Below are 12,733 nucleotides of genomic sequence, written 5' to 3'. Positions count from 1 at the left end.
GACTCTGTAACTTGAAAGGTCAGCTCTCTCTGAGATGGACATAGTCAGGCTCTTGGTCAGTGGAAACAATTAAGTCAGTTTTAATGCCCAAACAAAGACTGATCAAATTACATGCCAGGCATGGAACAAAGCTCCAGAACCATGGGAACTGAACTCAAGTTTTCCTTGGCTGCTTATTATAGCGAAGCTCTTGCGCGCCAAAGGCAGAGCCCCATACCCTAGAAAATTTGGTAACCCATCGATCCCAAAATATTTTGGTTGTCACGTCAATGTCCGTCCGTACGCCAAGCCCAATCCCTTAAAAAATAAGAGAGCAGCACCATTACCATAGGTTGGAAATCCATGTTACTGTTATTTGAAGCTGTCAAAACAAGGTATCCGCTGACCAGTATTACGAAACCATATCACGGGCTCAGGTTTAGATCTCGTTGAGGTCGCGTGTATTTTGAAGTTGACTGCCGACCGGGTACTGGTTTTCGATTGGACCGCAGGCTCAAGTCGGGTTATTACTCTGGGGGAGACGGAGGGATTACTTGCAAAGGCAAAATTTCGGCGCAAATTAACCCCTGGCGCGTTGTTGACTTTTCATCTGACATATTCCTTGAACAATCGTCTCTTGGAAAGTCCCTGATATATTGCATACGTAATTTCTACAATCTTGGTTACGCTTATTGGGTATATTTTGTTAATATTTAACTGGAAAAAATAGCGAAACCACATGCTTAAATTGATCATTTTTCTCAAACATGCTATTTGACGTTACTTTTCCCAGTGATCCTAGCTACTCGAAAATTTCCTCAGCGTTATTCTATTAACAACCAGCATGAACCCTCCCCTAGTTCCTGTTTGGCTTTCACCTAGGCCTTCATGGTCAATTCATTTTGTGACGCAGGCAAGACGAATGGACTACGTGACCTTAAAGAGATTGACCACGGCGAAATATTGGGGCTTAGGAACTAGGCAAGCATGAGCCCCAAAAGGAAATGCACGCGTATAGGGAATCTGGGTTATTTTATGGCTGTTTCTACGGAAATTTCGCGGGTGCTATTCAGAAAAAAAAAATTGTACCTGCGTTGTTTTAAGGAAACTACCACAAACTATATTTCAATAGAAAGGTCATGAACCGTAGAATTTGGAAAAAATATCCACTGTTTTGGCCGTGCCTTTGTTGAGAAGAAAGAAGCAGGGAAAGGGACAACAACCGGTTGTCATTCGGCTTCAAACGAAGGCAGTGATGTTTAAGTACTGCACAGTGTTAATCAGCATGCGTCAATCTCTCAAAATGTGTCGAGGTTTTCCAGTATTCTTATTGGCTATTTTTTTTACAATAATTGTCTAATTTCTCGCGCGCTGATTGGCTCATTTTTACCATCAATAAGAGTACAGACGAATAAAATTTTAATTTATGCAAGCTTTCAAGTTCAACTTTCAGCTGTCAAACTATCAACTTTTTAACCAATGAGATTTTATGGACTTTTTTAAGTAGCCAATCAAAAAGCGAGAAAAGCTATTGACAATGCTCGCGTCATTTTAAATAAAATACACTTATCTTTGTTAAATTTACGGCAAGTTTACGGCGTCTTTTCCCCTTATTTATTCCCGGCATTTGACCATTTTGGGATCTTGTTATTGTAAAAAACAAATTGACGTCAGTTTTTTTATGCGTCTTTTCTCTTATTGACGATAAATTTCGTCATAACATTGTCAAAGTTTACTGCGGAACCACTTTGACAATGTTATGACGCAGTTTATCATCAATAAGAGGACAGACGCATAATAAACTGACATCAATTTGTTAAATAGACCCATAAAGTTATAGTCGTTATTGTATCGAATAATTTGCCGACTCTGTTGGGTTCGCGCCTGTCACAAGAGAAATATCCACGATATAAAATATCCCCGACACCCTTTGCTCCTCGATGCTTAAGTGATGTTCTGGCCAAATTTCATGACATTCAGCCAATTTTACATACCCTATTAGTTCACAAGCATGTCACGCCTTTACTCGGATGTATGTCAACAGAATATGCCGCCATCCAATGAAATCATGGCACCCCTAGCGTTCACAGCGAGCGAAATGATTTTCGCGGGAATTCCAATGGAATAATAATGCAACAGTCACATTCTCCTTGTTGAACTTCAGTGTGCATCTATGGAGCAGTCTTCACCTCTCGTAAAAAATGGGAAAAACCAAGAGAAATAAGCGGGGTAAGAGTACAGGTACAAATATGCATGATCCCTTGTCGCTGTCGGTCAATCGTGTCTTCGAGAAATTCCACTTTTGTCCTCTTCCTAAGTTTTGGCTTCGATTTTTTCGCTGTTCAAGGTGTTACCGCCATATCGCGAATCTCGATCGGTCTCCAAACATCGTTTTAAAAAAGAACAAACGTTTAAGTTTATTCACGACAACGAGTTTGACCGAAAATAGAACAAGAATAAACAATTATTTACAACATTAGACGGCTGAACGGACAAACCCCGAAAAACACAAACTTACAGCTTTTTCCCGAAATGAATGATTGACCTCTGGTGGACGATGATCGCGAAAAGGAAATTATAAGAACAGCGACAATGACTAGCTCTAATATAACTCGAAGGATGTTAGTTTGACTGTTGCCACAGAATTTAAACTACTAGTCTTATTAACATATTGACCTCACGCGCGCGCGAAAATACCAGATGTCCCGCGGGGCCTCTTGTAAGCATAATTAGCCAGAGTGTTACACAAGGACTTTTCTCTTCCCTTTTTCAGCACGTTTCATGACCTCGATAAGAAGTGATAGGTAGTATGGAAGAGCGAATTGATTCGAGAACACAACTGCGAAATGGCGAGTAAACAAGAAAATGCTAATGAGGCCCTTGTAATAAGAACCGTTTCGCGCAAAAAGCCGACGCGCTATGAGGATTATGACACCTAACTGTTTTATTAACTTTTTTATTTACCTTTTTTTCTAAATAACTCGCGCGCGTTTTAAGATTTTGCCTGGATTTTACTTTCATGTTTTGGGCACTGTTAGACTTTATAGCGAACTTTTTGTTTTGCTTAAAAAGAAAAATTCGACAAAAGTAGAACTCTCAAGCTATTGTGTAACCTTAAAGAAATTGCACTATGAGCAAACTCGAGAATTCAAAGGTCATTCCACTGAAATAGAACCTGCTCTGAGATTTTTGTGAAACTTTGTCTATTGATTGTTTATATTATAGGAACTTGAATTTTGAAATAAAAATGAGGGGTCCCCATAATAGCACCATGATTGTAGTCACGATTGCTTGCCAAATTCACGTTTCCGACGATTGTTGTTTGTTCTACACTGAGAATTGGTCCACATTTATTTTACACAGAGAAAGTTATTACAAAACAACACAAAAAAATGATAGGTCACCATACTCGTTTGCGAGAAAATGACGATTTACCTCTATGGCGAGGTCCAGCCGTAAAGAAAAAGCCGTCATTTTTTAATGCGCGCGCGCTAATCACGCGTGAAATTATGCACAGTAGGGATGCGCAATGCAATACTGGGGAATGACCTTTAGTAGTTTCACAGTGATTTACTTTATTTCGACATACTCCTAATAAAATATAATAGCCAAACTCTTGCATGTAAACAAAAACAAGGTCATGTGATGGATTAGTCAATCCCAGCGGTGCCTATGCTCCTATGTCAGCGCCTGCAGGCAATAGCTGGGCATCTGCTCCTGTCTTAATTCTGGATATGGGCTGGGACAGATTCAGGATTTGGTGAAGGGAGGTTTGGAAAATAGTCCGCTGATGGGACACCCTTCTAGGGGGTCCCCGGAAACGTGATTCCCAGCGTTTGTGAGGGACGATTGTTGGTTGTGTAATATCTGTGAAATCATCTCTGTTTTGAGCTATTTAAACAAGGACTTGGTGAGAAAGTTTTGTGAACACCAAAACAATTTTTACGTCTTGCATAAAACAAGGAGGAGGTTTTCATCCATCATTGATATATTGCCCTTTTCATTTTGTCACATTGAAGTGATTGCATGGGAGTATAAAGAGAAGAGTTGTAACCTCCCAAATGAATCATCACATGATCTGAATTGAGTGACAACAACGATGTAAACATGTTAGCCAAATCTGTCTCTCAAGGAGTATGTCATGAATGGTGTCTCAATGTTTTGCACTTTTCACAGCAAGACCTTTGAAGAAATAAATAAGCGCGCGGGCCATAAATCGAAGGGGAAATAACGAGAATCCGTAACTTACAGTACGGACCGAGAAAACGAGGTTAGTAAGATTTTTATTATATATCTACTGTGTGTCTGACGGGTTTGGGAACGACTTCTATTCACGCGAAACGGCTTCAAATTTCTGACGCTCATTAAAAGCAAAAAGAGTAAATTTGAAATCGTTGTTAAGTCGTTAGCACGTTTTAATACACAATTAATGTAAAAGAAAGTTTTAGACTTTTACGTGCTTTAAAAGTTAAAAGGCTTCAGTCACGGTATTTTCAGTTATTTTCGCCACATACAAAATTACCTTTAAATGGTAGGAAACCTGAAAATAACAGTTTCATAAGATAGAAAAACACCAAAGAGATAATGATAAACCATAAAGGAACAAGGATGGCTAAGGAAGGAGAAGATTGACACAGATTGCAAACGACGAATTTGAAACATAGGCACGCAAGGCGTGCAAGAGTTATTTTTTTGTGTGAAGTGTCGGAGATAGGAGCATTCATGGTACAGTAATGATTTGGTTAATTTGACATTTTTTCTTTGGTTGCGATGTTACATCGGTCATGGTAAGATAGCTAAATAGTAAGCCATAAAATGTTTGACTGAACAAACTACAGTAATCTGACATGTCTCCAGATTAATGTAGATACCATCTTATTTTCTAACAGGCAATTTGATTCGTTCTTTGATACAACCCAGTGTGACACGCGCACATGCATAACTCCCTCACTCACTGATCACATAACCCTTCCAACTCCCAAGAGGAATTTTTGCTCAAAAATACTCAAGTTAATTTAGGTACTTTTTTGCATTTTATACGAGACGTAAGTTTACCTTTTCACACAACACAACACAACACAACACAACACAACACAACACAACTTCACCGAAAATAGAAAGAAAGAGAAAAAAACCTCTGACACGTTGAAAGTCTGATTTAATTAAATTGCACTTTAACTTGGTGCCGCACAGTCTTCAAAGAACATTTGAACAGTTTTCATACTTTTAACCTTAAAAAATATCGGACTGACATGAATGTCATCAAATAAAACTATTAATCTGCTACTGCAGAGATGTAAAAACCGTCCAGAAATGAAAGCTTTTTTGTTTAATATCCTGGAAACAATAGCCAATAACTTGTCAGCTCTAATTGAATTTACTCCCATATAAAAAAAAGTGTTAAGTTACCATTTGTTACTAAAGATAGCAAACATCTCATGGGAAAGAGTGGTGACGATTCGTCCGCTCTAATTGAATTTACTCCCTTGTGAAAAACAAGAGTGTCACATTACACTTTGTAACTAAAAAACAAAAATATCTTGTTATATTTGCATGCAACAAGAACAAACCAATCGTTACCCGCACTTACTATTGTAAACATTAGAACTGTTTCAAATCGAAAGTCTCGTCCCCTCTAAAACATGTCCTAGGAACTACAAGCGACGATTCGTGACCTCTAATTGAATTTATTCCTTGTGAAAAACAAAAGTATCAAGTTACCTTTAACTAAAATTAAAAATATCTCATTGCATTTGCATACTACGAACTCACGAACTGTTTCGAACCTCAAGACTCATCTCGTTCATTTAACTAAAATCCTCAGCCTAATCCACAGAAAATGTCGAAGTAAACCCAATATATGAATACTTCCTCCTCTTTTATAGAGGAATGAATACGGCCGTTCTGAACTTTATCGGGATCAGATCTTCTCACATACCATTTACCTTTACAACAAGAAATTTGATTGGTTGTTTATAGTAGATCCAATCTGATTGGTGTGACATACATACATCACTCACTCACTCACTCACTCACTCACTCACTCACTCACTCACTCACTCACCCATTGACCCGTAACATACTCAACGCGCCGACTAAGAGGTATTTTTTTGTAAAAAAAATAACTCAAAAATTGAGGCTAAACTTTTCAATATGCGCAAACCGTGACTGAGCTCCTTTAAGAACACTTGGCGATAAATCACGAAACATTTTGGCAACAAAATCAGCTTTAAATTTTAGCGGGACGTGCAGTAGAATACGGCCCGCTAAATTGACCCATCACAGCATGCATACTAACTGAGAGATATAATAATAAGTTTTCTAATACAGCAAAGGCACTACAATTTCTTGATTTCCACTTTTTCAAATGAATCATTCTACACATTGCCTGTTTGTTAGTTCAGAAGGCCTATAGCAAAATTGAACAAACAACATTGCTACACTGCTGGTCCAGTATATTGCCCTTGACATTGTCATGATTGTTACTGAGATGCCATTCTTGAAGGTTATCTTGTTTCTAAATAATTCACTAACACATACTGGATTCTTTTTTCTGTTTTTAATTTTTTTTTCCGATTTGAACATTCTTTCATTCTTTTTTTACACCATACGTGAGTGAACGTCAAGGTGATTCTTAATCAGAATTGTACACTAGAAGTTTGCAATGTTTACAATCCATTAACACATTTTCAGTCCTGCAATATATCTCGTAGTTTAACAAATACTTTGGCTGTTACAGGGGAAAAAGGTAGCCTGCACAGAAAATTCACTGTCCACAATTATTAGGAGAACTTTTTTCTTCTTGTGGAATTCTTTTTTATCAACTCCATAAGATTTTCCTCAGTCACTAACGTGTCTCTGTGCTTTCTTTTATTTGCTGACTCTTTTGAGCGCTGTTTTCGTTGAAGAAGGTATGGGGAATTGAGAAGCTCCTCAGGCAAGGTAACAGCTAATGGCTGCAGAGTCTCCACTAAGTCAATAAAGACATGCTTGTTTGTGTTATTGATGAATGTTAAGGCCCAGCCAGTGCTACCTAATCTGCCAGCTCTCCCCACTTGATGAACATACTCCTCAACTGATGAAGGCATGTCAAAGTTGATCACCTAAAGTGTAAAGGAATACACCTCATTACACATGAAACGAGCTACAAACAAAGTGTAACAAAGCTTAAATACAAACAGTGCTTTTTTGTACAGTATTATGAAAAAGTTTGAGTCCCATTCATACTGGCCCAACTGCCAGAGCTTATCCAAGCTTTCATAGTATGAAGCACCCTGGCAACACCATAGTAAGAAAGACTGAGTCTTCAGGGGAGTGAGCAAGAATGACATTAAAAAAAGAGTGACCTTAGACAGGCAATAAGGAGCTTATTTAGGGTCATGATATGACTAAACTCTATTGTTTGGAAACTCACCTGACTAACATTAGGAAGATCAATTCCTCTTCCAAGTAGAGCAGTGCAAACGAGAACAGGACATTCACCAGCAAGGAATGATTCCAAAACCCTACTTCTTTCACTCTGTGATTTGTCCCCATGCATTGACAAGCAATGAAGATTGCACACCTGGAAAACAATATAACAGTATAAAATTGTAAACAAGAAATATAAAAATATAACATAAAAACAACCAGAAAATTTTAAAAACATGCGTACATTGTACTTACACTGTCATGAGAAAACAACAAATACCAGAGCACTCATTTTTTTGGTGAGCAGCTTTGGAGTTGAGAATTATAAGCAAAACTTTAACAGTTATCAAACCTTAATTTATTATTACCATTGTTGTTACATGCATAATTATTGGAGTGGTATTAAAGTTTCAAAGTACCTTCTGCACTGCTTCTGCAAGCATGTCAGCTCCTATCTTAGAAACCACAAACACAACAACAGGAGGTTTAAAGTGCCTGGAGTCTTGAAGAATTGAGAAGAGGCGCTTCTTCTTGGACTTGTCTTCTACCCATAGCACGATCTGTTTGACTGAAGCATTGGGTACACTTGGAGACCCAACAGACACATACACTGGATTGACAAGCATTTTGGCAGCCATACTTTCAATAGATGATGGAATTGTGGCCGAAAACATGAGGACCTGTTTTTCTTCTGGCAACTTTTCAATCACTTCTTGAACCTACCAAAACAAATGTAAAACATAAAGAGAATGAGTGCATACTATAACTCATCATGATTTAAATAATATGTAACTACACCAGCTATTCTATAACCAGGATAAATAAAAATTACATTAAATTATGGTGCTGCAAAATGTTGAGGCCCTACCATTGCTTTCTTCCTTCTATGATTATTAAACAATAGGATAGAAGATTACAGTTGAAAACAAATATTATATAATGGATAAATTAACCTCAATATCATAGAATTCAAAATGTCCATATGTACATGTACTGCCATGAAAACAGCCAGTAAGCTGGGGTTCTTGCCACTTTTCTCAGCAGCAGGGTTTAATCAGCAATAACAGGTAGGTACCAACAGTCTATTCAAATAATAATTATGCACTTGTGAATATATGAAAGATAGTATATCTGAACTGCGGAGAAAGATGCAAAGATATGAATGATCATTGCAGCTACATACACAATTTGAGCAGCTGTGAAATCAAATCCTCAAAAAATTTTCAGGCTTGAACGGGATTTAAATCCATGACCTCTTTGATACTAGTGTAGTGCTCTACCAACTGAGCTATCGAGCCAACTGGTAGCTGGCCACATTGTCAGGCTTAAAAAAAGCCTGTTTAAGCCTGGAAAAAAGCTACCAGTTCACACTTGAACAGGAGTCAAAGCCATGACCTCTGTGATACAGGTTCATGGTACCGCCATTAGCAGACACCTATGGGTACATTTTCTTGTCTCAAGGGTGACTGGTTAGTGGACCTTCAACTATATTTCTAAAAAGAATGTTAGCTAATTTACTTGTTGCTCAAATCCCATCTGCAACATGGTATCAACTTCATCCAAAACAAAGATCTTGACAGAAGTTAGATGAATGCCTGGCAGAGTCAGAAGCTTCTGTATTCTCCCTGGAGTCCCAATGATTATCTGTGCACCTGAATACAGACGGTGATGCTGAGGAGGAAGAGGCAGTCCACCAACTAACAATGCGGTCTTCATGTTTGGTAAGCCTTGCATCAGTTCCTTGGCTTGTTTCTCTATTTGCATACAAAGTTCTCTTGTTGGAGCCATGATCAGACCAAGAGTATCAGACAAGTTAAATGATCTCTTATTCTGCAATGACCATTCTAAAAGAAACAGATTTCACCATTATCATTGGTAACCGGTCCTTTTATGGTGGCCAATGCTATTTACGCCCTAGGTTAGGTCTAGACTAGGTTAAAATTGTACTTTAATATGACAAATTTGACCTACATGTAGATAACAGAAATCACTGAAATCTGAGTTACATATATATTCATGGTTAGGTTGGAGGTAGGGTCACCTATATGTATTACAGATGTGACAGTTAAGAAAAGAACCTTGTACATTAAATTTTGGGGAGCATAGAATTTTTGATCTGATTAATGTGAACATTCCTATCTGCAGTTACCCTGCCAACAGAGCTGCTTTGAACTTTTAATTCCCGACATACATGCAGGGTTCTCCCTAGTTTTCAGCACAACAGGTAAGGGACCTTTTCAAACCGGTAAAGAATTTGGTTACTGTTGGACGCTTTGCAAAGGATAAGTGACAATTTGAACTTTTGTACCACGTTGGTTGAGCTAATGTCAGCCCGGTCCCTCTAAGTATAAAAATAACCTTCACACAATCAAGTTTTCTTTTTTTCTCTCTCTAGCCTTACTGACTGCTTGTGTCCTTCTGAATTGCCATGCTCTGATATTGCGGCCTTCCTGTAACATGTAGTGGGCACAGTAGCATATTTCACATTTTTGCCTGTTTTAATATGCTTCTTACAAAGACAACAAAACATTCCCTCGCCCTCTTTAAATGCCAGACACTTTACACTACTTTTACAGCAGAATACAATGTCATCATCAATCCAGTCATGCTTGAAAACATGGGGCTTTAGTGGCAACTGCCTGCTTATTTCATTGGAAGATAGAGACTTGCAGCTGTTTTTTGCACATAGTATATGATGGTGTAAAACATGGGGTTGGCTACTACCAAAAGCTTCTTCCAGAATGTGTAAATACTGCTTTTCTGAAATACCAGAGGGTTTAAATGTTTTTAATTTTGATGCTGCTTCCAACGACAGTTTTGATGGTGTCGTCTCTTTGAGTGGTAATTGGTTGTCAGCTTCCGAAGGTGATGCGCTAACTGACTCAGACGTTTCTACTGATTTATCGGTCGAGGGTTGTTCAGTTATCACTCGCTCTTCTGTTGATCGCAAAGGCACATTTGCAGCTTCAGGTGGCCGGTCATTCTCAACTTTGTCACTTCCTAAAACATACAGTACATCGCGCCTGTCAAAAATTCTCCATCGAAAAATTCATAATGTAAACGATACACCTTTTGGTTCAGAGGTGTAATAAAACAAAGTAAAATTTTGTTTAAAAGCATTTTATTCTGACTGTACCCTTTCCAAACTGCTTATAACATAAAATGGTTCAGGTGATATCTTTGGCATCACTTGCATGGCATATCACTGGAAAATCTGCTACGCTATGGTATCCGTTATGAATCGCATTGCTACCAATGAAATCACATCACTTCGAATTGCTGAATTCGTGTTCTAATCGTCTCAAATTCAGAACTTTCACGCTGTCAAAGATTTTATTTTCAAGGCTTCTTTCAAATCATTGTCTGGAATACATTTCAAGTAGAATTTCACGATGAAGACTGGCTTTGTCCCCACATGTTCACTATAAAGCTTGCAAATGTAGAGCTGTCAAGGCAGTTATTTCTGGTAATCGGCTACTTTTTCATCGCTACTACGTAAGCTTCATTTTGTTTAGCCCTAAAATGATTGTAAAGCTTACCTCCTACTCTTCATGACTTCTTGTTACTGTTGTTACTGGACAGGTACGACAGCTTTGTTTGCTGCAGTTTCATCACAGAAACTGAATAACTGAATGACACAACCTTTGTACGAGCAGAGAACTGACGAATGTCATGATGTTTAGCAGAAAACCCGCAAAAAATCACCCTTGCTTCGAAATTCGAAAGGTACCAGTCAGTGTTAACTAAATAAAGCACATGTAGATCTATAAGTAATAACAGTGCACTGTTTCTTTTTTCATCTATTACTTTCTTACCAGAGTAGCTCACCTTAAATGCGTACTTTTTTAAGACTTCTGAGCGTTTACAGGCGGTAATAAGTACTCTTACAAGCGGTAACTTTTACCGGTTACTGCCTGATAAGGAGAACCCTGCACATGTATCTAACAAGGACCAAAGTGATGAGCTGCTAGCAAGCTAATCACCAGAAACTTTGTTATTTTTTTCAGTCCCAATCACATATAGATTCTGAATAGGAAGATTGCTGGATTTTAAAAAGTATTATACCAAAATAATAGTAGCAGGCTGTATAATGGCAAAGGTCTATTTTGAGACCCCTTATAAGTCTACCAACCTAAAATGAGATTTACTCAAGACAAGCTCTCCCTGAACATAAGCCTTGCTGGGAAAGAGAGTAAGTCTATATAAAAGTACTTTAAGCAAATGCAAGCCTGCAGATTGTACTTAGAATTTTATATGTTGTGTATAATTTCATATTTTGTATTAAAATGTGAGACATCTTGTTAGAGTCTAGAAAGGAAAGAAGGCAGGAAAGAAGGAGGGAACTGGTTATTTAGGTACTATTTATGGTGCCTTGCTTGAAGTAATCCACTTACCAATTTCAAGATGAATTTTTTGAATGATTGGCACTAGAAATGCAGCAGTCTTTCCTGAGCCAGTCTGTGCACAGGCTAAAACATCACGAGAACTCAGCACCAGAGGAATTACTTGCATTTGAACTGGTGTTGGAGTGATATACCCTGAGTGAGTCAAATTCTCATTCAAAGTTTCACTGAGCTGACACTGCTGAAATTCAAGGATCGGTTTACTTACGTCATCACCTTTCACCTTAATTTTCAGATTCGTTCGAATACCAGCAACCTTGCTCATTGATAACTCGGCAATAAATGGATGTTCTTTGTAATAAGATTTATTTTCGTTGCCTGGGGCCACTGTTATTGGCAAAAAGCTGTCGCTTGAATTGGTTTTGATCGCTTCTCTAGCGACAATCCTGTTGTCCAACAGATCTTCATCTTTCTTTCTTGCACTGCCTTTTAAATGTCTTGCTTTGCATTCCAAACTACACACGTCTTCGTCTGTTTGATCCACAATGTAGGCTCCGTATCGCCCACAAATCACACAAACAGGCTCTCCAGGTGTTGGCCATCTCTGGTTTTTACTGTATGATACAGTTTCTTGCTCGTCATCACACTCTCCTTCATCTAAATTGTTGTCAACTATAAGCTCACTTGTGACAATGGTATCATCATTTGCACCGCCACCTATCATTTGTTTTCCCACTAAAGAGTCGCTAGCCGACAATGCTCTTTCATCAATCAGCTTTTCTTCCTTTAGATGCGAATTTCTATCGTGGACAAATTTGCACTTTCGTGAGAGGTCAGCTTTAAAATCTTCCTTTCGTTTCACTGACCGAGGAACGAACTTAGTCGCCATATTGGTCGCCATTTTCTTGCGTCCTAGTCCTAGTCCTACTCGTTTCTGTCTTATACACCAGCCTAGTCCCCCGCGGCCCGCGGCCATTTTCATGGTGAAAACTTTTTGAAAA

At 38.4% G+C, this 12,733-nt stretch overlaps 1 protein-coding gene across 1 annotated transcript; it reads right to left on the bottom strand.

Annotated features, from left to right (window-relative positions):
* Positions 1 to 6,519: 6,519 nt before the first annotated feature.
* On the bottom strand, positions 6,520 to 12,714 carry LOC110063282 (putative ATP-dependent RNA helicase DDX59). Its single transcript, XM_020770243.2, has 5 exons — positions 11,784 to 12,714; positions 8,908 to 9,233; positions 7,809 to 8,108; positions 7,394 to 7,543; positions 6,520 to 7,082 (listed from the first exon to the last, which is right to left on the bottom strand). The coding sequence occupies exons 1-5, from the start codon at positions 12,712 to 12,714 to the stop codon at positions 6,762 to 6,764; spliced, it is 2,028 nt and encodes a 675-aa protein (XP_020625902.1). The 3' UTR covers positions 6,520 to 6,761.
* Positions 12,715 to 12,733: the final 19 nt, after the last annotated feature.

The sequence above is a fragment of the Orbicella faveolata genome, unplaced genomic scaffold (assembly GCF_042242905.1).
Source record: "Orbicella faveolata isolate gen_17 unplaced genomic scaffold, um_ofav_v1 contig_26, whole genome shotgun sequence".
NCBI classification, from domain to species: domain Eukaryota; kingdom Metazoa; phylum Cnidaria; class Anthozoa; order Scleractinia; family Merulinidae; genus Orbicella; species Orbicella faveolata.
The sequence above is the reverse complement of the archived record's forward strand: the minus strand, read 5'-3'. Positions and strand labels throughout refer to the sequence as shown.